Raw genomic sequence first — 26,335 nt, 5'->3', positions numbered from 1 at the left:
ATTTTTAGAACGAAAAGGATGCTTTGCTTAATTACAAACTAGCATTCCTTTAAATCAAGATCTACCAAAGTAGCGGGGCCTAAGTGGTATATATTATTTAAACCTGTCTAGTTATAAACAGCTCCGCATTTATCTATTTATACAACGTAAACAATTTCAATGGTGTCTTCTCAAAAGGTGTCGACGCGTTTCAGCCCAATGAATATGGGCCTCATCAGGACAAGGGCTAATAATAATCCGTTGTGGTCACATTTCCTGAAATGACTAGGAATGATGTATTTCGAAAGACGTTTTTATATGCTGTCTAGCAGCAGTCACGAAAGAGTCATTGAAAGAAGGCTGCCCATGCATAAGCATGTGTGCACAGAACAACCATCTCTCAATAGTTTTTGCTATTCTTTATTGTAAACCCCACTTCAAGAAAGCATCTGTGCATGTATTAAGCATGTGCACAGACAGTAGCCATCTTGGAGTATTTTTTATCATAAAGCATAACAAAATAAAAGCAGGCCTCCATGGATGTACACACAATGTGGAGCGGTCTTTTTTATGTTTCATATTAATTTACTGTTTCAGGATGGACAGTGGCCATTTACCAATGGAAAATGAATAATAAAGTATGATTGGGGTGCCACACACTTCATGATAATCAGCCAGGTAGCAGCGGGCAGCAGCTGAGCCCTTGCTAAAAATGTATATAAAAAAGTTAAGAGAGCATGAAAGGGAAATATGTGAGGGCATCAGATGAGCAGGTGAAAAGCCGTAAGAGAGAGAGCTCAGGTCAGAGAGCGGCACAAGACCAGAGGTAAGCGTAGAGAGAGGATGGTGCAGGACAACACATTAATCGCTGATAGAATGAGGACAGAGCAGTGGTGGGTCCTCCGCTAAGGCAGGAGAATGAATGAAATAGCACTTCTAAAGTGCGTAGCGACCCGAAGGCATCCCAGCGCTGAAAGGTTTGTAGAGGTGGAAAGAACATCTTGGGGAAAAGCCACGTCTTTAGCTGTTTGCGTAAGGTAAAGCGGATGGGGTCCTTCTGCAAGGACAGAGGAAGCGAATTCTATAATCTGGCAACGTTATAGGAAAAGAGCCGTCCGCCATTTCTGGCCTTTTTTATCCTGGGAACGACGGCTAAAGAAAGATAAAAAAACACACACAAAAAGGGTTGAGGCAATAGATCCCGCACCTAGCACTAAATGTGGCTAATTAGTTTGGTGATGGTGCTTGAAGTCAGAAAGTGCACCCCTTTACACTTCCTATAGGGAAAAATCCCCAAAACACATTAAAAGAAATGGAATCAACACCCATCAAATTACAATATTCTTTTTTGTTTTAAACTAGAAGAAATTGTCCATATCAACTTGAAAAAAGTATCTGGTCCAGATTGCGCTTTGTTATAAAAATTGTTATCTTTATTGATAAATAGATGAAATCTTTAGAAGTCAATATTCATAAAATCCATTGCACCATTGAGCCAATGTGTTTTGTCTCCAAAGAGACTTCTTCAGGGCTCTAAGTAATAACAATATATTGTATCTGAAAATCCAATGGAAAGCTGATTCCAAATAGCATATACGATCGTTTGCAGCTTGAAAATATTAAATCTCTGGGTAATGACGGCTTATCGTATCTGAAGATCCAATGACGAACGGACTTATAAGAACATATATATAATCATTTACGGCTTGGAAATATTGATCTTAAAATGATGATGATTAAGGTAACATCATCGATCATCGGCAGGGTGGCCAGAAAATTGTCTAAGCTCATGTAGCAAGAAAAGTGCCAACACAAGCTTAGACGATTTTCTGGCCACCCTGCCGATGATTGATGATGTTACCTTAATCATCAGGGAGCCAATGTAAGAACAGCAAGGCGGGCCTAGCCGAATTGCGAGACAGGATCCCCATAAGCATTCTTGCTGCACAGTTCTGTACTGTGTGAAGTTTTGCAATTACCAAGCTAGGTGCACCCAAACACAGGGAGTTTCCATAATCAATCCTTGACAGGACGAGTGCCTGAATCATCAGTTTTCTGGCCCGGAAGGGGAGAAGAGGGAGGACTTTGCAGAGCATCCTAAGAATGCCATAGCACAAGGCTGATCCGCTCTTAATCTGTGTTAGAATAGACTGGAAGAATTCACGTGTAATCTGAGAGAAGACTTTTAAAAGGTGTCCCTGATTCGGCAGACTAATGTTCTCCTGATGGAGGTTAGGGTGATTGTCAACCACAAGGAAGGAGGAGTAAATAGATTGAATTTTGTGATGGAAATGGTCTGAGTGTTCATTGCATCGACGGCCTGACACATCTGGAGTGTCTGGGGGAAGGGGAGCTTTTAATTAGTTCTTTCGGAGGAGTAAATAGATTGAATTTTGTGATGGAAATGGTCTGAGTGTTCATTGCATCAACGGCCTGACACATCTTGAGTGTCTGGGGGAAGGGGAACTTTTAATTAGTTCTTTCGCAATGCAAAAGGTTTCCCGTGGAGAGTTAAAGGCTAGGGCAGTGGTTCCCAAACTTTTGACTCCTGAGGACCCCCACTGAATCACTACTGGAAGCTGGGGACCCCCAAGCAATTTGTACATTTTCAATTTCAAAAAATTAAAACAGTAATTTGCAAAAAATACATAAACAAGTACACACCAAACAAATACTTGCATTACTAAAGTTTTTATTAGTTTATATTGAAAAATATACAAAAGTGCAACAACTACAATCCAACGATAACTATAATAAGTTATAGTTATCTCGATAAGGGGCAGCGAATGGGCAGTGGGCAGTCAGGGAGGCAGGGCCGCAGAGGGCACAGCGGCGGGGGAAACGAGTGGAACAGAAGGCAAAAGGGGCACAAAAACAAGGAAAAAATGAGTGGCGCAGAAGGGCACAAAAAATAGTGGAACAGAGGGCAGAAGGGCACAAAAAATGAGGGAAAAACGGGTGGAACAGAGGGCAGAAAGGCACATAAAACGGGGGAAAACGAGTGGCACAGAGGGCAGAAAGGCACAAAAAATAGTGGAACAGAGGGCAGAAGGGCACAAAAAATGAGGGAAAAACGAGTGGAACAGAGGGCAGAAAGGCACATAAAACGGGGGAAAACGAGTGGCACAGAGGGCAGAAAGGCACAAAAAACGAGTGGAACAAAGGGCACAAAGACAAAAAACGAGGGAAAACGAGTGGCACAGAGGGCAGAAGGGCACAAAAAACAAGTGGAACAGAGGGCAGAAGGGCACAAAAAACGAGGGAAAACCGAGTGGAACAGAAGGCAGAAGGCACAAAAACCGAGTGGAACATGGGCAGAAAGGCACAAAAAACGAGGGAAAAACAAGTGGCACAGAGGGAGGAAGGGCCCAAAAAAATGAGTGGGGCAGAAGGGCACAAAAAACGAGGGAAAAATGAGTGGAACAGAGGGCAGAAAGGCACGAAAAACGAGTGGCACAGAGGGCAGAAAGGCACAAAAAACGAGGGGAAAACGAGTGGCACAGAGGGCAGAAGGGCACAAAAAACACGTGGAACAGAGGGCAGAAAGGCACAAAAAACAAGGGAAAACGAGTGGCACAGAGGGCAGAAGGGCACCAAAAAACGAGTGGTACAGAGGACAGAAAGGCACACAAAACGATGGAAAAACGAGGGGCACAGAGGGCAAAAGGGCACCAAAAAACGAGTGGAACAGAGGGCAGAAGGGCACAAAAAACGAGGGAAAACGAGTTGAACAGAGGGCAGAAGGGCACAAAAAACGAGTGGAATAGAGGGCAGAAAGGCACAAAAAACGAGGGAAAAACAAGTGGCACAGAAGACAGCAGAAGGGCACCAAAAAACGAGTGGAACAGAGGGCAAAAGGGCACAAAAAATTAGGGAAAAACGAGTGGCACAGAGGGCAGAAAGGCCCAGAAAACGAGGGAAACGAGTGGCACAGAGGGCAGAAGGGCACAAAAAAATTAGTGGAACAGAGGGCAGAAAGGCACAAAAAACGAGGGAAAACGAGTGGAGCAGAGGGCAGAAAGGCACAAAAACGAAGGAAACAAGTGGCACAGAGGGCAGAAGGGCAAACAAAAACAAGTGGAACAGAGGGCAGAAGGGCATAAAAAAGGGGGGAAACGAGTGGAACAGAGGGCAGAAAGGCATAAAAAAGAGGGAAAAAAGAGTGGCACAGATGTAAGAAGGGAACAAAAAACGAGTGGCACAGAGGGCAGAAGGGCACAAAAAACGAGGGAAACACACACAAACACGCACACACAAATTAAACACTTACATGCAGTTACAGAAGAAGAGTCCTCCTGCCCGTTCGACGTGCTCCAGCCTCCAATGCTCTTCAATCTCGGCGTCGGGTGATGGGCAGAGTGAATAACACAATAAAAGGGCAATCACCCTTCAGCTTGCACCTATAGCTGAAGGGTGATTTGGCCAGATTTCATTGCAGTCTTGCCGCCCCGGCGCCAGCAGCATTCACACCTCTCATGTGCTGTGAGCCTGGGGGCCAGATTGTAATGCAGTCTTGCTGCCCACGCGCCAAGTACATTCACACCTCTTACGTTAGGCACTCAAGTCCTGCGGACCCCCTGGGAATGTGTCACGGACCCCTGGGGGTCCGCGGACCACAGTTTGGGAAACACTGGGCTAGGGAGTTCCTCTACTCATAATGTGAAGCCTGTGCCCATTTGATTTCTACTTTATAAATTCTGACTGCCTCCCTATAGTCTAATTTCTTGCTGGGAGAGAAAGCTTTCCTCCATACTCTTTCCAGGTTTTTGCAATTCTGTTTTAACTCCCGAAGTTTGGAAGAATATCAGGCCGTCTTATTGGGGCCTCCTTTCATCTGAACCAACTTTTTTAGGAGAACCCGATCAAGGGTGCCCTTTATCCATTAGTTGAAGCTATCATTGGTGACAACAGGGTTAATGTTCAGGTTTGGCTTTGAACTCTCCAGTTCCCGCACCCACTTATCTACCGGGAGTTTAGTCCAGGGACGGTGCATGACTCATGTAGATTGAGTATGTGGAGTTATATTTAAAGGGGACCATGAGAATTGAATCAGAAAGTGGTCTGACCAGGGTAGTGGAATTGGGTCTTTGCAGAAATATCCTTCAAGTTAGAGAAAATCGGGTCAAGGAGGTGCCCTTTAACATGAGTCACAGCCAAGACCTTCTGAAGAAGCTGAAATACAGTGAGATCTTGAGACAGTTCAGTTGCAACTGGAATCATAGAAATGCCCACTCCAAGTGTGCATGATTGCTTGGGCGGCTGAGAGTGAATCACGGCAATCAGTCAGGGGAGCCTGGGTGCTTCTTGGTTCCTTTCCAGGCGGAGTCCTGATGCGAAGGAGAGACTGGAGAGACGTGGCAGCGATAAGGTACATTTTATTTTTTTACATTCCTCACCCCAGCCACCCTCGATCCCTGCTGGCCGCCACTGGGTCTGTGACCTGTGGGCTGACCTAAGATGCAAATAACATTGCCTCAAGGCAATGTCTACAAGCAGAACACGAAAAGCTAATGGTTTTAATTGGATTTACCCAAAGCACACTCTAAGTACATGTTAAAGTGTGACATACAGGTAAAGCTATCTAAGAGCGACCTAAGCACATACACCTGTATTTACTGTGGTACTTACGTTTCTTTAAGCATTCTAGCTATGACAGATGTCCTAATAGCAACCATGCTGAAATAAACCGGTGTGAAAATAATTTGTTTTCTACGTGTACATTTGTCCTTATTATCTCAAACAAGAAAAGGTTACTGAATAACTCTTAAAATGTTTACTCGCCACTTGTATTTCTGGAAGACTAAGACATATTCCCTAAAATGCCTATATCCGTATTAGTGTGTTTTCTGCGGTGATCCTTTGGTAAACATCTTCGAATGAAGGTCAAAAGGAAGCAGATGAGACAGAGACATTCGCTGTCTCTTAATTACCACACGCCAATAAAAATGGCCCACATGGAACCAAACGCAATGACCTAGCAGAATAAAACAATACATACGACAATAAGCGGCCTGTCTGTCCTCAGACACCTTGGACACATGGGCCTCATTAACTGGCGGCCTCTAATGACGCTCGCAGCGCCTTACTACCCTCGAGTACCCCACGGCACTGGCGCCGTTCACTGCAATGCCTGCTAACGAGCAGTAGAGCATTATCGAACACAAATATTGGATAGTTTCATCGTTGCATCTGTACAGTGCTTACTGCACCAGCGCAAGCCGGCCGTCTGAAAAGCATGGGCGAGTAAAGAAACAGAGGTGCTTTACCTTGTAAATATTCCATCCACGACGCTGATCGCTGCTTCCTCTGCCGGCACGTAGGAGCCAATCTGTGCCATGGCAGTGATCAACGCCACCTGCTTGATGTAGGAGCTCTTGCCACCCATGTTGGGGCCAGTAATGATCATGGCCCTCTCTTTGTCCCCCTAGAACAATAAAGAAACGGTTACCAAAGAAAAGCACAAGCAACAAATATAAATACAGATTATGTTCAAATTAGCCTGGGTTGAAAAAGTCAGACACAAAAAAACGATGAACGTGACCGAACAACACGGAAATAACTGGCCTCGGTAAATTATTCATGCTTTCCAAACAGAGCGAGAACACCATAGACGGTCTTTTGGGCATTAGGCTACAGTCATGATTAAATATGGCGATCTGGAATCCAATTCCAAGATTAAATGTTTTAATTAGTTTGTTTTTCAGTGTTGAAAATTGCGCAGGCCTAGAGGGCAAATAAAGTTTTCAATTGGCTGCTTCAGGCGCACCGGAAAGCAGAGCAGAGCCCAGACCTCAACTTTGTTTACAATTTTTGGAAGAAACCAGCAGGATTGGGTGCTTCTCTGCTGATTGTTCCATGTTTTACCTTGGTTTTCAAAAGAAGGGTTCGACTGCTTGCGGCAGTCCGAATCTCCATGTGAATCACCAAAAGTATCATTCCGATGAGATGAGATAGGTAACAGTTCTGGGAGATTCTGTGTTTTGTCCAGTCACAGTTTTGACTCAAAGACGCATAGAGGGCTAATGCTGCGATTACTTTCACGTGATATTACCGGGAAGTAATCGCAGCATTACCCTCCGTCCCTCTCGCTGTGCTGCCACACATAGTTAGATGTACCCGAGCCAAAATACGGACCAGGACATCAGCACAGAATACAAACACAAGTTTAATCCAAAAGCAAAAGAACTGTTCACAGCACAGAAGTAAGCACTCGGGAATTCAACAAATCCGGAACTGTGGGACCCTGGACCACCCTATAATGGGACACCAAGGTAGAAAGAACCGCCCAAGTTGCAGCCTGACAGATCTGCTGCAGAGACGCACTCTTCACGCACCCTACACCTCAGCCATGGAAGCAGACATGCCCAAATTAGACCTCCCCGGGATCCCCCGAGGAGAAGACAGACCAAATTGCTTGTAAGCCAACACAATCACAGACTTGATCCACCTGCTCGAGGTCTGAGTCGAAGGCTTAGCCCACCTCCGGGCTGGATCAAAGTTAACAAATAGAGCGGAATAGACCAGGAAACCCTACCCTGTCTAGCTAAATCAACACCACCCTATGCACATCAGGCGAATGAGGAGCCACTTCCTCAGCAGACTGAGGGTCTGGAAAAAACACCAGAAGAATCACTTCCTGCTGATCATGAAACAGAATTCATCTTGGGCACAGAACCCGTCCCCAAACGAAGAACAAGCCTGTCTTCAAATAAAAGAAAGGAGACAAGCGAGACAATGAGCCTAACTCCCCCAGCCTGCGAAAAGATGTGACAGCCATCAGAAAAAAAACCTTCAAGGTCAGAAAGCGGATCTCCACAGATGCGTGTGGATCAAATGGGGGATAGGGAAGAGCCCACAACACCAGCAGCAATTCCCAAGACGGACATACAACCTGGGGGGACTGGACAGAGATTGGAAAACCCCTTAAAGATCCTGGAAACCAGACTCTGATTGTCCACCAGGCCCTCCATGGGGCCTGAAAAGCCTTAATCGCCACATATTGCACTTTAAGAGTGGCAGGGCTCAGACCCAGCTGGAAACCATTCGGGAGAAATTCCAGCGCCTGAGGCCGGGAAACAGACTAAGGAAGCCCTGTCAGGAAGCACACCAAGCCTGAAAAGTTTTTATAAGAAGACATGGTAGGCATCTGTTTGGATGCCTGCACAGGGAGAGGAAACAGAAGCTGACAGATCCTATAACATGAAGCCTCCCTGCTTAAGTGCCAAGCCTTCAACTTGAACCTCACAAGTGATGGCACCTAGAGACACGGAAGCCTCAGGGGATACGGAACCAACAGAAACCTCCATTCCGGACCTACCTTCATCACCATCAATAGAGGAAACCAGACAGAGCGGAGCCATGCAGGAGCCACCAGAACAACCTGAGCCTTCTGGCCTGGATCAGAACCAGAAACCTCTGGATCATAGGTAATGTAGGGAAAACAAACATCAGGCCCACAGGCCACACATGTCAGGGCATCCACTTCAGAAGTAGAGTCCTCCCTCCCACAGGAAAGAACAGGGGAAGAAGCGCATTGCCAGGGCTCACAAACAGGTCCTCCTGAGAGGACGGAATCTCACTGCTTAGGCGATCGGCCTGACAATTCAGTGCCCCCTGAAGAAAGACTGCCCTAAATGAACCCACATTAGACTGGGCCAGAGGAACAGACTAGCCAAAATTGCAGACAATGACAGTGCCCTCGTCCCTCCCTGACGACTGACAATGGATTTGGCTGTTGTGTTGTCTGTCTGGACGACAACAGCCCTGGCTTGTAGAAGAGGGGAAAAATGTAAAAGAGCCAGACAAATCGCCTCCAACTCCCTCTAGTTAGAAGAGCGGGAGGTCTGGCACGCCTACCACAGTCCCTGGACCATGAGAGTTCCCGACCAGGCCCTTCCAGGCCCTTCTTCCACTCTCGCTGACGTCCGTCATGATGATGATCGGCTTAGGATCACACAAGGAGACCCCTTTCAGGATGTTGGATGGCTCGAGCCACCAACTCAGCTCTTCCTGGATACCTGAGGAGTCACAGGAAGAAGACATGTAAAATCCTGCACATTGGGCACCTATTTGTCCAGAATGAACGTCATCAAAATATTGAGGTGCCACTGAGCCCCGGGCACCTAAAACAATGGCAGCCAGATCGCCCTGAACCCTCATCCAAAGGGAAACTGGCGGAATGGGAGCAGGTCCAGCAGATGAGAATGAATCTTCCAAACCCTTCAGTCTGGTAAGGTGACAATGGCTAGTTCCGTCTGGAACCGGGCTCTAATGAAGATGCGATTCTGAGTGGAAACCAACTGGGACTTCCTGGCATTCACCAAGAAGCCATGTAACGACAAGAGATCCATAACCCTATGTACATGTAAACAAGTCAGGTGAAGAGAAGCCCCCTTGACCAAACAGTTGTCGAGATATGGGAAGACGGCAAGCCCCTAGAGAAGAAGAATTGCCATTAGAGGGGCCATCACTTTTTGAAACACACCGGGAGCAGATTTCAGACCACACGGTAAAACCTAGAATTGGTGATGCGCCACCCCCACAAAAACCTCAGAAACGAATGATGACTTGGGTGCACATGAACATGAAGGTACGCATCCTGCAGATCGATGGCATACACTTAATCCCCCAGAGACACCAGGGGAATGAGCTGCTAGAGAGAACATCTTGAACAGAATAGATGCAAACCACAGATTGAGGTGCTTCAATCCAAGACTGGCTGAAACTCTCCCGATACATTCTATACAAAGAACAGGATCAAGATGACCCTCAAAAAGCGATTACCCATTAAAAATTAAAAACGTTTGGCCCGGCTATTCGGCTATTCACAAGGCCACCAGGAGCCTATCAATGTTTGTAATTGGAGGCACAGGGGCCTCACAATGTGAGTCAGCACAGCAAGAGGGACAAAGGGTTAATGTCCCACTGAAGAGCATATATTTGTATTTTAATTAGAAAGGTAAGCGGGTTGCTGCTTTTAACACTGAGATCATTTTGTTACCCGCAATTCAGAAGTTGCAGGCCTACTAATATAGCACACTGATCTATTTACAGGCATCAAGGAGCTGCATGCAAACTGTAAGTCATGGGTTTAGATCCATATACATTTTTTCTCCATGTGTAACTAAGATTTGAACAAAGGGTTCCTTTGGTAAGTAATAACGTTTTGTTAGTACAGACAACCACAATCACTGTGCTACCTTTTATATCCTGATTTTGTATTTCCCCTGACCATTGACTCTTAACGTATAAAGTCTGCAAATATGGATTATATGTGATTCCCACAGTTTATAACACTCGTTTTTGTTGTTGTTTTTTTTGCAGAGTTTTATATAGCGCGAACTAGACCCGAACCGAATCAGGTATCAGAGCGCTTTACATATTTTCCAGTTACATGAGGACACACTTTCATTTTTAGGCACGGGGAGATTACGTGATTTGCCCAGAATCACAGGAGGTTTTGGCGTCGTTACCGAGACTCGAACCCAGATCCCCAAGTCCGAGGTCGAGCGCTCTAGCCGTTAACTCCTCGTTGTCTTATCTAACATTTCCTGTACATTGATTTACACAATTGCTCGTTGTCTTATCTAACATTTCCTGTACATTGATTTACACAATTGCATGATCATTCGTGCCTCTGAGTGTGATGTGGAGTGATATGACACCCTCCACTGGCAAGAGCAGCCCAATAAAGGAATTAACAAGAAAATAGGAGTTATTTCAAGCAATATTTGTGTAATTGCTCATAGAGATAAATCTCGCATTCTTACAGTGCAAGTTACATAGGTAGCGGAACAAAGGTAAAAACCTGTCTCCAATAGTTTACTTATGAATTGATAATACTTATGAATTAAAAATCTATCTGCCTTTGTTTCCTTCCATTTCATTGGCATCTAGGTGTTATGCTCCAGATGACTCCCAGCCGGGATACATAAACAAAAAGAGAGCTGGTAGCCGTTTATATCTAGCCTTTCTTTGCCCTGGCTGGAAGTGAAAATAAGAAAGCCCCGTTCTTGCCTGGATGTTGTGGTTCTGAACGAAAATCAGACAATGTGCAGGCGCCCTGGAATTATGTCCCAGTGTCGGAAAATGGGACCAGGACAAATCCAGGAATGGTTCCCTGGGTAGGCCGGATCTCAGATCTGGCCCAGATAAAGCTGCCAGAACCGGGATCCAGCAGGATTCCCCTACTTTCCAGTAGTGGAGCCAGAGTATTACTGAACTCTCTCACCTGGTCTCAGAACATGCTGCTTAACCCTCAGTGTCTATTTGTAAGTGCACAGTCATTACATTTTAAGCACCTCTTCAACTGCTTCTTAGAAATGACTACACACTGGGTCTCAGCAGTAGCCTCAACTGTACCAAGGTTCATTCACCTTTTAACCAAAGGAAGTCAGATTCCTTTGAGTGATCACTATACAACACTGATTATAATGTACCAATATTTAATTATACCTTCTTATTTTCAGTTTAAAGTTATGAACACAATGAAACCCCACTGTAGAATTGGGGCTATTAGTTGTATGACCTGCACAAGTAATAAGTCCACAATTTCCCCTACTGGGAACCAAGCACCCCATTGTAGTGCTTGACTCTCTCAGGGTAGTGAAGCAGAACAGTCCAAGGCATACTCAGGGGAAAACTAGTAATCACAATTATTTGGCACGCAATGATAACACTCAATAAAGGATTGGCTAGGTAGGGCCTTTTCTTTAGAAAATGAAAAAGTACATTAATTGCACAAAGGCAACTAAATAATACAAAATAATTTACAAATATATACATTAGTTGGAAAATGCCATAGATGACATGGCATAATTACCTTTTAGCCCCTAAAGGGGTCACACATACATATAAGCTAATGTCTACTGGGGGAGTCAAGTTCAAGTTCAAGTTCAAGTTTATTAGTTTAGCACAGTTACTTAAAACTATTGCTGTACAAAGTCTACTTTCGCATGAATATAAAATTTAGTTTTTAGCGCATTTATCAAATAAGAACAAGGCTAAAAAGCAATTTACAAGGCTGAGTGGCCAATATGCTTATTGAGAAGCAGTATTATGGTTGCCTATGTGAACGTTTTGCTATACTTGGCCGGATAAAATAGTTAATACAGAGGGTACTGGGCCAAGGGACGGAAAAAGTCTGTAATGAGTCTTTGAGGGGGAGGGGGAGGAAGCATGTCAACCAAGGGGGGTGATAAAAGCTTGTCCAAAAGTCTCACAAATTTTCCAAACCTAGCAAGTGCTTGAATGTCAGTAGATGTAAAGCACAAGGCAGAGGCCTCCCAGCACGTCCTGGCGCCCCATTTTAGGAACAAGGGTTTCAAAAGGGACCTCCTGGGGGCTGCTAGTGCCGGGCAGCAGCACAGGAGATGCAGCCATGATTCGGAGTGGTATTTGCACAGCCTACATGCTCCCCCCTCGCTTGTTGGGGCCCATTTATTAAAGGCCGTCGAGCGCAGGCCTAGAAGTCGCATAAACATTATGTTCTCCCTAGCCACTTTGCCTAAGTTTTCCTGGCAGTATGCTTGTGGACGCCCAAGAAGATACGAAGAGTTCAAAGGGAGCAGAATGGTTGATGCCTTTAGAGCCTGCAGATCCATAGACTGAGAAATAAGTTTGACTTGCTTATTGATGGTGCTTTTCCAGGCCGAGTATGGAATAGTGGCTGAGGGGAGAGATGACTCGTCAATCTCTAACACTCTTATGGCCTTTATAATCTGGGTGTTCCAGGGATTGCCGGGGCTAGACAGGATTCCTTTTAGCTGGAATTTAAGAGTGTTATCACCTGCTTTTAGGGTCCTAATAAAGTATTTCAGGGTGTCGGCCTCGCAGTGAAGAGATTGTCTTTGTAGGCCCAGCTCCAGTCGTAGTCTTGCCCGCTGAATAAAACTTGGCAGATGGAAAAGTTTTTTATAGGTGGAGATTTGGGCGAGCTCAAGACTGGAGGAGCACGCTCCAGGAAAGGCCTGGTGTCCATAAGTTAATGCAGGAAGTAGAGTGGCTTTAGCCACCTTCAGGATGGCTTCTGCAGAGGGGCTGCTCAGAGTTTGGTTCAGCCGGGTCAGGGAGTATGTAATTGCGCCTGCTCTCTTTTGCAGAGCGGCTAGGTGAGCTGTAGGCCTGGACGCCTCGTTGAACCAGACTCCCAAGTAATTATATTTTACTGTTGTATTAATCCTGGCGGGTCCGATGTTCCATGCCAGCCTTTTCTTGTTCTTACATCTGCCAAATACCAGTACCTTCGTCTTTGCCTGGTTGATTTTCAGGGCATTGGCGGAGTTATATGTATGGAGCATATTTAATGCCCGTTGGAGACCCGATTTTGCTTGGTCCATTATTACAATATCATCTGCATATTGTAATATGTGAAGAGGCTTTTTGGCAGGACCCAGTTTTGGCGGGAGAAGATAACTATTCTCCAAGAATGTTCCGAGATCGGCTGTGTAGAGATTGAACAGCAGTGGGGCGAGAACACAGCCTTGCTTTAGCCCGTCTTCTACGGCAATTCTTGAGGAAAGTGTCTTTGGGCTGGTTTTGATTCGCACCCACGTGTTCTTATGCAGAGCAATTAGTGCGTCTAGTAGGTCATGCGGAATCCCCCATTTGTTCAGCTTCCTCCACAAGATGTTCCGAGACACTTTATCAAAAGCCGCGCTGTAGTCTATAAAGCAGCAATAGAGTGGAAGATGGTTTTTTTGTGCAGCTTTTTGACTCAGAGCGGCTAGAGTAATGATGTTGTCTATTGTGGAGGCCGATGCCCGGAACCCAGTTTGGTAGTATGGTAGTATATTGTTTTCTTCAACCCATTTTTCCAGCAACCGAAGGAGACATCGAGCGTATGCCTTTGCCTCCAGGTCTAAAAGGGCAATGAGGCGGTAGTTAGCCGGTGACGCAGGGTCACCTTTCTTTAATATGGGGCATAGAGTCGAACCTAACCAAGAGTCTGGGAGCTGGCCTGTCGCGAAAACGTTGTTAAATAGCGGAGTCAGAAGGTCAGCCCACTCTTCCGGGGCGCATTTAAATATCCCAGCTGGTAGACCATTGGGCCCTGGAGCTCCGTCTTTTTTCATGGCTCGCAGATACTTGGTTACCTCGACTGCAGTGGTCAGCTCGAAGGTTTCTATTTGAGTGGAAGCAGCACGATCTCTTAGTACTATCTCCGCGGGGTCGCCAGAGTCGCTGCGATATAGATCGGACACGTGCAGGGCCCAGGCTTCTTCACAGACTGCATTTCCTCTCGTCTTGTTGGTAGAGCGGAGTTTGTTCATATAGTTCCAAAACTGGGACTGACTTTTGTTCTTGAGAAGGGCAAAGATTTTTACCCACTCAGACTGTTCTTTGAGTCTCTTGGTCTCCCATAAGGATTTCTTGTAGGTCGTCCGCAGCGATGCCACCTTTTTGGCGGAGAGCACAGTTCCAATTAGATTGTGCAGTCGGACGGCCTTCCTGAGGGTCTTTCTTTGGAAGGCTAGCAGTGGGTTGTGGGTTTGCCTCGGGTGTGGCCCGAATGTTCTATGATGGAGCGCGGAACCTGCCAGGAGATCCTGTAGCTTAGCGATGGAGTTATCCCACCGGTGGTGTGATTCTATCGGAGCAATGTGATTGAAGTTGAGAGTTTCGTCCTTGAGCCAGGTTCCCACCTTGGCGGATCCCTGTGAGTCCCATTTGATTCTCCTAACCATAGTGTGCAATTCAGCTCGCGTTGAATGCCCCACCTCTGCCGTTTCGAGAGCAACTTGCACTTGCAGGTCCAGTGTGGCCACTATGGGGTTATGGTCACTCTCCAAGCGGTAGGGGATTTCCAACCTGGCCAGACGATTACCCAGAAGCGGGGAAAGAAAGATGTAATCAATGGTAGAGATTCTCCTAAATGTTGGCAAGAAATGAGCATCCGGGAGCAGTTCCCGCGAAATTTGCTGAGCCGAGCGGAAGTTATGGGTTGTTAGAAAAGTGATCATCGCTTCTTGCTCTTTGTTTTTCCTAGCTAAGAGGCCGTTGGATGCGAGGTCTTTGATGTTGAAGTCTCCTAGTAGCAGTACCTCCATGGATGCAAATTCCGCTAGAAGGTCTTCCAGTTGTTTTATCATCAGGTCCGTTGCAGATGATTTTGCGGTTTTTGCTGTATTATGATAAATGTTAATTAGGAGGATAGAGCGTGCCCTGCCTGAAAAAGACAGACCGGTAATCAGAACCGTCTGCCCTGCCGTCAGGTTCCGAGTGATGGGTGTGGCCGTTAACTTGCACCTGTGGCTAATGAAAATGGAGAGGCCCCCTGAGGGTCTTCCATAAGAGTTGACTTTAGCGGCCGGTTGGAAAAGTTCATAATAGCCAAGGAGAGGCGAGGGGGATAGAGACCAGGTCTCCTGAAAGCAGATTATGTCGCTTTTGTTCAGGAATTCAACGGCTGATTTTGAAGCTAGGGTTGACTTTAGCCCGCTCGTGTTCCAAGTTGTGATAGTTAGTTTGGAATCGGGCCAGTTGGTGATCTTATTAGGAGGATCGCTGTTGCTGGGCAAAGTTGATTGATGACTCTGGGACTGAGTCTCCGTAGCGCATGTCGTTGACATGGGGGACAGGGCATTTCAATTTACAGCTTATCGTACGTTGGTTTTTATGGCATGCAATGTTTAGGAGATTATCCGCTTTCGACGCTTCTGGAAGCCAGGCATGGGTTGCGCCCCGGGACCCCTTCAGTACGCTGGTAAGCTGTTTCGCAGGGGCCTGTGGAAGAAGGACGTGGGGATATTTTTGTTGGGTGGGGACCCACGTTTCGATGCCCCAGTTTTCAAATTGGTTGGCTTCCTTAAAAATTGCATTCCTAATGGATTCCTGGGACCACGTTGTAATGGTGGCCTCTAAGTCCCCTCTCCCTGGTATTGTGGAGAACTTGACTGACGTAAGGTCTGAGGAGGTAAGCCCGGCCAGTGCTGGAATGCAGTTGAACAGGCGGAGGAGGTTGCGTCTGTTAAGAATATCATGTGGGCCCTTGTGCTCGTAGTGTGGATAAAATACTAGTTCTGCTCTCTTTTCCGGGCTCCTGGCTGTACCAGGTAAAGGAGCTGTCGCCATCTGAAGTTGGAAGCAAGCTTCAGGTGGGTAAACAGACCTGTCCGATTGGCTTGTCATACCCGAGGCCTGTGGCACTTGAGGCAAAAAGTACCTTTGCGGCTGTAGGTGGAGGTCACAGCAGGCTTTAGTTAAGTCTTCTGGTTGATGGAGCGCACTACAGTCTGTGGCAATGCCCACTATTGGGCTGTGAAGAACCGTGTTCGTGATTTCTGCCATTCCATGGGATTGAGGTGGACTATTCCGGTCTTCCATTATTGCTACAGTGAGCTGGGGGAGTCAAAGGTGCAAGATCAACAAACCACATTAAAGACATCATTTTGTACCTTCTTAAAGTGGGATTAGATGCTCTCCACACCAACCCAATTTGGGATACCTCACGCCTACATTAGATTGGTCAAGTTGCTATATAATGCCCCTATGTCCAGAGCTAGAACAGGACCTCACATCTCCTTCATGAAGAGAGGAAACATTTACAAGTATGTATATAGATTTGATTTTTAAAAAATGTATTTGAGGATTTCCAAATGTCTTTGGGATGAGATTTACAGTTTTTATTTTATCAGCGATTACCACCTTACATTATTCACAAATTGTGATGCTTGCAAGTCAGTATTCATAGCAGGATACTAGTGTAAAAATCATATGTTTTAGTCTTTCAATACATGGTAGAGTAAGAGACACCATTGGAAAGTAGGTTGACACCATGTACATAGAGGAGTTATGAAAGCATGGCACGACATAGGCACAACCCTTTCCACCAGATATCTCTTGGTAGTTCTTGAACCTTTACAGAAAGTGTCTCAACATAGGACAGCCGTATGTGTGAATCCGCGGCTATTGCCTGGAGAACCGGAATTCATCTGCTGTTCCCCCGACTACCAGTCCGATTGGCTGAGATATCTGTTTTTTAAACAAATTCATGGTGCATCGTTACCGTCCTGAAGATGGTCTTGTGGATCGTATAGACCGTTAGGGAGATCGAAACGTCGACACAACCACACCTTTTTGTTTTTATTGATGTTTGTTGATACATGATGAAATGAATGTAAATAACTAATTAATTTCAATGTATGGTTGATTCTGTGTACTATCCATACGTCTGTTCAAAAACAAAAGGTGTTAGCTACTACTATGTATCATAGATGTATATTGACTCAGTAGTAGATTCATTGCCGTACTTGATTGGATTAATGTATTCTTTGCTGTTTTCTGACAAAATTGATTGAATCAAATATGAAAATATTTATGAGAAAGTCCCTGACTGTTAAATATTCTGCTCACTTTTGTGACGTTCTGAAATATTTTAGTCACAGTTAAATGATTCCTCAAGGAACATCTGTACCTTGTTATTGATTATACCCAGTTCCTTGGGGACTAGTGGGTTGCCCTATTTATGTTCTCTCTGTCCAAAAGCAATTCTGCTCTACTTCGTGCAAGCAAGAGTATTTTCTGCTCTCACTTGCAAGAAGCAGAGAAGAGTTTGCTATGGTTTGGTGGGAGCAAGCCATAACAAACTTCAATGTCCTAAGGGGAACCCCGGGACATTGCTGGAGAGGGCACTGGGGTGGTGGCGGTCACTAAAGCCTTCTAGGGCTCCAGGAGGGGGGCCGTGCGGCCACCCTTCATTGTGTGAGTGTAACGGGGAGGACCGGAGGGTGGAAGACCTCTCCCCCTCTTGCGAATGGTGGGTCACTGATTATACCTCCCCTCCTTCCCTCCAGAGCGACTGGACTTCATTTCCATTGATAACCAACACGGAGGGAAAAAAAGAAGGCGCTTTTAACTGGGCGTATACGGAGAATGAAGCCACACCCCCTCATGATGTCAGGACAACAGGAGTGGAGAAAACCCAGGAAATCCAACAGCCGGCGTGTGATGACACCCAGGATGTTCGGGAAGGAGCGTGGAGGAGAATTGACAGTGACGAGAGCGGAGTGCGGATTCGAGGGAGAGGAGAGAAGGAAGGCGAGCCAGGAGGCCAACTACCCTGCGGAGCGTCATGCCACACTCCAGAGGGAGGAGGGGGGCTGAGACAGGTATGGGAGCGGCTCACAGGCTGGGTCAAGAGGCGGGGAGACTCTCCTCCTTAGCGCTGCAAACGCCTAACTACCGCTCTGTATATATCCTGTAAATATACCCTTTCCCCGTTTTTCCCACATCCTTCCTTCCCCCCGCCCCTTCACCTTGTCCTCACTACGCGGCCCTCCTCACAGTCGCTACTGTATAATACACTTGACAGCGGTGATCCCTCACAACACGATTCCTCGTGGGTGCCTAGGTAAAGACCTTGAGCCCTGACGGACTCTCCTCTTTTTTTGTTTGTTTTCCACATCTGACCGGTGGGGAGCCAACAGAGACGCCTGACAAAGAGGAAGACGGAAGACAAGCTTTCCAACCGACCATACGAGGGAGACCGCAACCACGGAGGCTGCCGACTTTGCTCGTGAAAGGCTAACGTCCCGCACTAGAAAATCTTTGACAAAAATAAAACCCTATCTCACAAGAAAGAGTCTCCGGATCCTTACTTCACCCACGTCACAGTGATTTAGCCCCGGGGAGGTGATGGCCCCCCGGGATGTGGGGCATCCGCACAGTCCCCACATTATGTGTAATTAAAGACCTGTAGAAGTGTTGGTCCCTGGGGCTGCATGGGATTCCTACGCTCCCCGCATTATGTGTAATTAAAGCCCTGGGGAAGTAGTAGACCCCGGGCTGCCGGGCATCCGTGCAGCCCCAGCATTATGTGTAATTAAAGACCTAGGGAGGTGGAGGCCCCCAGGGCTGTGGGGAGCCAAGTGCCCCTGCATTATCTCTAATGAAAACCCAGGAATGTGGCGGCCCCAAGGGCTGCAGGCGGAAGGTCCGTGCGCCCACCCTGCATTATTTTCAAGTCAAGCCTCAGGGAGGTGGCAGTCCCCGGGGCTGGGTAGTCCAAGAGCCTCCTATTTATATAACTATAAGCCCCAGGAAGGTGGTGGTCCCTGGGGTAGCGTGGGAGGCCATAAGGGCCTCTCCTGCATTTACTTGTAATGAAGCCCCGGAAAAAGGTGGTGGTCCCTGGGGCAGTAGTAAGCCCCGGAGGGGGGCATTCGCACCCCTACCTTATTGAAACAAAGCCCCCGGGACCTGGCCCACCCGGCAGCCGATAATAAACAAAACACAGCGCTTCGGTTTTTTTGCATGTTTCGTGCGGATCCCGCCAAAAAGTAAAAAAAAAAATGCTTTTTTTCTGGGGGGTCAGGGTGTTTCTACCCTGCCCCCTTTTCTTTAAAAAAGTATTTGGGGATGGGACTCGGATCAACGAGTCCCAAGATAGCGGACAGCACTTTCTAGTTGAAGTGTTGCCAGCCATTCAAGTTTCAGTAGAATTTCAGTAAGCTGTTGGCTCCCAGATATCTATATTTTTAAAACCTAAATATCGCTGAAACTACTGAATGGATTTACACCAAATCACATAAAGCACGCTTTCTGGACCAACATCTAGCTTTCTGCCAAATTTGGTGTAACTCTGCTTGGAGTTTCGGGCTGTAGTCGTGTTCAAAAAGTGAAAGCTCCCCATAGAAATAACATGGGGAAAATATATTTTGGGACCCCCTTTTGTCTTGGCCCCCGCCTGACGGATCGTCCCAAAACTTTCAACACAGCAGCTAGACCAAAAAGGGGATGTTTTTGAAAACGTTCATGAAGATTCGTCAAGCGGCCCCAAAGTTGTTGGCAAAACAAAAAACACTTTGCTTATGGAAACTTTGGTCATAACTATAGCTACCTACTGGTGTCCACTGGTAGGTTTTATATATGAATATATATGTTTGTTTATGTGCTTTTATTGCACACAAAATGCACAGGTATATCATCTGATATATCACAGTGAACCGACAAATATGGGAAAGATTCCATGGTTCCCTTTGAGATACGATTTCATCATCACAACGATAGCCGCCAAAGCACTCTGCGGAGCTTTACCGTAGAAAAAAATGGCTTTTTGAAGGTACCCAAAAAAAAAACCATGTAATATAGAAAATTCCTTAATGAGTAACAACTTGGGGTTCGGGTGACATTCACACACTAAAAACTATTTGGCTTTTGGCCTTGTGGTATGTGATGTCACTAATACCCATCAATGGCAATACTGGACCATATTGCACAGCTGCTCGCTGTTAGGAATGGGGTTTCTGGTTGGCTAAGGTAAGCACCTAAGCCAGGCAGAACTCACAACTCTAGTATGGGTAAGGGAGTTACACACCCAAGATAACCCCTGCTTACCTCTTCGGTAGTTTGGCACGAGCAGTCAGGCTTATCCCAGAGGTAAGGTGTAAAGTGTTTGCACAACAAACACACACACACACACACAGTGACACAATAAATACACCACAAGAGACTCCACACAGTAGTATATAAAAATATCTCCTATATTGTATATAACACATAGACCACAATCCCTGAAAACATAAATCACTTTGCCAACTAGGCAATTGTTATAACATCACAGTTAGTGCAATAAAGAGAATACGTATAGGTTGCACACATCATGAAAACACTATTCCTGTACATATTATGCAGACCCTGAAATAAGACACGCTAGCATGTCACTTCAAGGTATACAACGACACTGAGCACAATATCAAAGCATAAAGATGCAGCAGTTTGGTTAGGAACAGAATACATAAATTAACAGATAACACCACATATGTGGCACCTGTCGTACATCACCATCAAGTATAATCATAAACACATGAAGCAGGTGATGAGTAAAACAAATACTCATAAAATATTACGAGGTAACATCCAGTATCCCCCTGAATTAATTGGGCACAGTGATTCTGTGCCTCTAATTCCCATAATACGGTAATCTTCCACAACACGTAGGTGGCAGGGCCCCCTGCCTACCTACAACAGTGAATGTAGTAGTTCCAGTGATGTTTTCTAAAGTGGAGCAGGGGCCTCTGTCAAGGTTTACCCCATGCCGCTACCACCACGGCAGCCAGGCGCCCCCACAAGGTATGCACCAACACGAGGGTGTGGCGCACAATGCTGAATCCTGCAGGGAGACCATGCTGGGTCCCCTGCGTGTTAGGAAATGCAAAGACTGCTGCTGCGAGTACGTGGAGAAACTGCCGCTGACCAACAAAGACTGGAGCCTCCCCCAGCAAGGACGCAGGATGGCTGGACAACTCCCACCAAGATTCTAAGGCAGTGAAGGGCCAGTGCGTCTTGTCCAAGCCGGCCGACTCTTTCCACTCCACGATGCCAGTGGAGTTCCTCTGCTCCGCTTTCAGTTTATGCATCGAGGCTCCCGTCCAGCAGCAGTATGGGAGGCGCTGCAGGCCTTCTCTCAGGCACAGTGCAGACACCAACGGGATTTCTCCTAGCCTTCCATGATTGACCGGCTCCAGGCAGTGAGGCAGTGGCGTCGGCCCGGTGCTAGTTTCAGGGAGCTGCAGCAAAGCTTCCCTGATGACGGGGCTCCTCTGAGGGGGGTTTTGCAGGGTAAGTAGACACAATATCGAATAATTAATATTGTTATGTCATAATATCGAATTTTAAATATCGATAGTTAAAAATATTGTTGTTTAAAATATTGATGTTAATAATATCAAATTCAAAGTTTTATTGTTTGATTACTAAAACCATAACAAAGTGTTAAAACCATGTAACTCATGTGTACATAAACAAAAGTTTAAAAAGAGGGGAAAAAAGGACCCCGGTTAGTGCAAAAACAGTGCAGTATTCTTGCAATAAAACTTAGTTAAAATTGAAAATTGTCCAATGTTCATTTGTCTTTACGATTCAAGGTCATTGAATAGAATAACCGTCACAGAAAGGTCCTAAGAAAGTTTAAAACAAAGGGACAAATAAATGTGACAGCTAGCATTAACGTACTGAAGACAGGGTCCAGGGAGGCCAATCTGAAGAGGCCATGGGGTCGCTAACATTTTTATTACAAAGAGGTGGCAAGGCCAACCAGCGAAAGATTTGCTGCCTTCTCTTTCCCCAGCATTTTACCAGCTCTGACGACAAATTTGGTGAACCGAAAATTCAGCTTTGTATTTTCTGGGTTCATAGTCGCTATTTTGGCCTGAAGACATGTGCGAGCACCTAGTTTGTTCCACTCCTATCGCAATAAAGTCCTTCTGTCAAGCAGAGCTTCGCATGTGCAGGCTATATGCTCCATGCTTTCAGAGTGGTAGCCGCATTTCCTGCACAATAATATCGATTTACTGTGTTGTTTAAAATATTGTTGTCATAAATATAGATTGCTAAAATATCGTTATGAAGATATATCGTTTTAGTATTTTTTTTATTTTTTGTCATATGTTTGTAAATGTTATAGTAATTGTTAATAAATGTAAAAAAAATTGAATATTTTTTTAGGACGGAGCGGGTGTTGGGTTTATAGGGGATAAGGGTGGGGAGTGTTTAAAAAACATAATTAAAAATGTTAACTCTTAAAAATTATTTTAGTGAAATGATAAGGGTGGGGAGTGTTTTAAAAATGTATATTTAAAATTTTAAGTACTAAAAATATTTTTTGTGAAATTATAATTTTTTTTAGGAGCGGGATGTTGGGTTTGTAGGGGATAAGGGTGAGGAGTGTTGTAAAAACCTATAATTTAAAATTTTAATTATAATTAATTTATATAATATTAAAATATTTTTGTACAAGCAGGATGTTGTGTTTATAGGGGATAAGGGTGGGTAATATTTTTAGAATTAAAAAATTGTAAAAATACAAAAATGAATTTAATATTTATAGAACTATAATTTTTTATTTATGAGACTAAGGTTTGGTGTTATAGTGGATAATATATCTCAATTAAAAAGAAATGTTAAAATTAAATGTTTACATTTTTTTTAAATGAATATTTATGAGTCATTTATTGTGAAATATAGGTTTAAAATGTATTCAAAATTAAAAAAAATATTTTAAATTATTTTGTTAAATTCTTTTACAGTATTAACATTTTTATCTGTATGAGTGCAAATATTTTTTTATAAGGGGATGAAGGTTTTTCTTTTTTTAAACTAAAATTTATATTTTTGTGGAAAATATTAATAATTTTAAATATATAGCGGCCTATCCTAGCAGGAACGGACAGCCCACCTGCCATGCGGTGGTCCCACACCCCTGATCATGATGCGACCATCGGCATTTTAACATTGCAGGGGGTGCTGCTGGCTGCAGCACCCGCCGCAATGGCAAAATGCAATGTGCATTTCCATGCACAACTTGGCAGGCACAGCGCGGTGCCTGCCACCTTGTGCATGGACATGTAGGGGGAGTACCACAGGTACCCCCCAAAGTGCAGCTCCCGCCCCCTCGAGGACCCGCAACGGGCCCCTAAAGCAAATCCCTCCAGCCTATAGTTTGGAGTGGAAATAGAAAATGATATATGTTTAATGTCTAGCACCTTCCCTGAGTTTATGTAGTTTGGAGTGGGAATAGTAAATTATATATGTTTAGTGTCCAGCACCTTCTCTGAGTTCATATAGTTTGGAGTGGGAATAGTAAATTATATATGTTTAGTTTCCAGCACCTTCCCTAAATTAATATAGTCTATGGTGGAAATAGTTAAAAATTAAGATTACATTTTGAAGTAAGCTTAATGATACATTTATAAATGTTTATTACAATAAAACAGTTTTTAAAGTACATTAATGTACCATATTTTATTAGATATACAAGAATTCAAACAATATAAATTAAACACAGAAGCAAGTTCATATTTTGTATGTTTTTATTTTCATTCAAACAATCAAGGAAAGAAAGAATATGCATTTTATTTACAAAATTTAACATATATTGTTAAACAAAGAAAAGAAAATACATTTTTTATTTTTGACATACATATTTTGTAGATATTTATACATTTATATATATTTTTGTATACTCGGCAATAATAATGTTTGTGCTTTATATAATCGTGATGTACATTTTTACAAAAATAAGATGTAGTCATACATTCGTTTTTATAATTTTTTTAACATTATGTTTTTGGTAACAGTTATACATTATTTATTTATAATGTAAATATTCACTACATTATTACATATAGTGCACATTTTTCATAACATATAGTTTTTCACAATTTTCTAATTGTAAAACTTTTTACAATTATTTGTATGTTTTAACATAAAGGGCCGATTCTGATCTTGCTAGTAAAGTCCTCCGTATGACTCGGATCCGTAGGGCTTTACGAGCGATTCGTGCAACTTGAGTCCGAACGAGCAGTACGATGCATTCGTATGCTTATGGACTCGGTTCGCCCGGACTCTCTTTGAACTCTATGGGAGCCTGTATGCTGGACAGGTGCACAGGCTCCCATAGCAAAAAGGGGAGTGTGGGGAGAAGCGTAAACCCTGTGGCGGGCACCCCATGGTGCCTACCACACTGTGCATGAATGGGAATGGGCGACCCATGGGTGCCCCCACAGGTCTGAAACGGAGGGCTCCAGGTGATGGTGGGCCTGCTGCTGGCCCAAAAGAATGCATCCAGCAGCTTTTTTGATCCAGACATACCAAATCGTGAAGGCTGTCCGGATTGTGCATCATACTTGCTCGCTTGGAAACAGAGTCCATAGAGCTGTAGGAAGCATAGAGTATGAGTTGTATGGAATGGATCGGGTTGGGAGTGAATCGCTCGAAGCGAACATCGCATTGTACTTGGTCGTTCGGAACAGTGTACGAATTAGTCGGGAAAAAGGCCTACGAATCGGATCCGTTAAAGCCAAATCCGATTCGTAGGCCTTCCGAACGAGATCAGAATCAACCCCATAGTGTAGATTTTTGGAGGTGTCTCCATATGCATTGGTTAAAGAAATAATAGCACCATCGGATTGCTGTGTGAGGGTAGTTTTTTAGTATGGCTTGTATCATTGACTGTTCAAAGTCAATGATCATTTTTTGAAGATAGTAATTATTAGTTTCTTGTTTTATTTTGGTTAAGAGTTCAACATATGTGGTGGTTGGTTTGTTTGGTAACAGGGCATATATAAAGGGGATGTTTGTATTTTGATAAAGTCCATGAATTGAATATAACTGGTAAAATGGTTTGGGCCATATTTTAAAAGTCCCATCCATCATCCATGTCTCACAGTTCTGTAGTTTAAGTAAGTTTGTGGGAGTTCCAAATATTATTATTCTTTTGTCATTTGATTTATTGTCATAGAAAATAAATTGTTCTCCATTATGAGTTACTGTCAGCTCAGGCGGTATTTATATTTCACTAAAAGATTTGTGGGGTAGTAGCAGTAGCTTTTTTAGTTCTAGCTATTATTCTTTTTAGTGATGATATTGAAGGCATTTGGCCAGGTGCATGTTGTGTCTTTAGTATTTTGGTTGTGGGCTTTTGAGAGCTAGTGCTAGCTTCTTTTAGAGTCTTCTAAAGCATCTCAAACTTCAATTTCAGCTACGTTACGGGGGTGGTTATGTTCTCTAACATAGAATACAGTTGTTTCCTTTGTAGCCCATCCATAACATTTGTTGAATATTATTTGCTACATTTCCAGTTAACGTTGTCGCCTGTTTTATTTTCTTGGGTGTAAACATATCCCATATAACTTAATAAAAATGTTCCTTTCTGGGAAGTAATGAATTGGGCCCCTTCAGTCTTTGTGATGTTTCAAATGCTAAGAGAATTGTATATAAACATTATTAAAAGTATTCCTCTGTTGTTTTATCGTCAAAAACATTTATATTTTCAAAATTATACGTACAATGTTGAATTTGATTAACTATTTCAATTCTGATGGTATTTCTTTTCTGTTTGCCTTTACTATTTCTTTCAGAATAAAAATAGTAATTTTAATTAATTTGTTTAACTGTGTTTTTAGTTTTGGTGGTAGTTGTGCTTAGCTTGCGCTTGTGTTTGGGATTTGTAACACTTATATTAGTTTAGTTGAGATTAATACTTACTTTATTTGCAAGTTGATATTTTAAACTTTTCTGTAGTTCGTTGAGTGTCTTCAGAATTATCTGTGGAGGAGATATAATTAAAAAAATATATTTATTAATCATTTTGTTATTATAAAAAGTGCTTTGAGATTATTTAAAGTAGGTGTATTTTTTAAATGCTATTTTACTTACTTTGTGAAGCTGGTATTAGAGTTTTCTATAACGAAGTCCAATGTTGTGGAAGCAATCTGACAGAGATTTTCCTTATTCTTGCTTCTTTTTTTTTTTGTAGTGTAAAATAATGTTTAATTTTCGTGTGTTTATATAGTGTTTAATTAATTGTTGCTTAAATCTTATTGGGTTATTTTAATTTTATGTGCATTTGATTGGTTGT

The 26,335-nt window shown here is 43.9% G+C and overlaps 1 protein-coding gene across 2 annotated transcripts in view; it reads right to left on the bottom strand.

Annotated features, from left to right (window-relative positions):
• MSH3 (mutS homolog 3) overlaps positions 1-26,335 on the bottom strand; it is a 1,953,894-nt gene that overhangs the window by 539,525 nt on the left and 1,388,034 nt on the right. For both annotated transcript variants that reach the window (XM_078675310.1, XM_078675311.1), the window contains exon 20: positions 6,246-6,403. In XM_078675310.1, the coding sequence (XP_078531436.1) occupies positions 6,246-6,403 (158 nt within the window). The remainder of the gene's footprint in view (positions 1-6,245; positions 6,404-26,335) is intronic.

Source organism: Lissotriton helveticus, chromosome 2_1 (genome assembly GCF_964261635.1).
Source record: "Lissotriton helveticus chromosome 2_1, aLisHel1.1, whole genome shotgun sequence".
NCBI lineage: Eukaryota > Metazoa > Chordata > Amphibia > Caudata > Salamandridae > Lissotriton > Lissotriton helveticus.
This window is presented reverse-complemented; position numbering and strand designations above follow the sequence as displayed.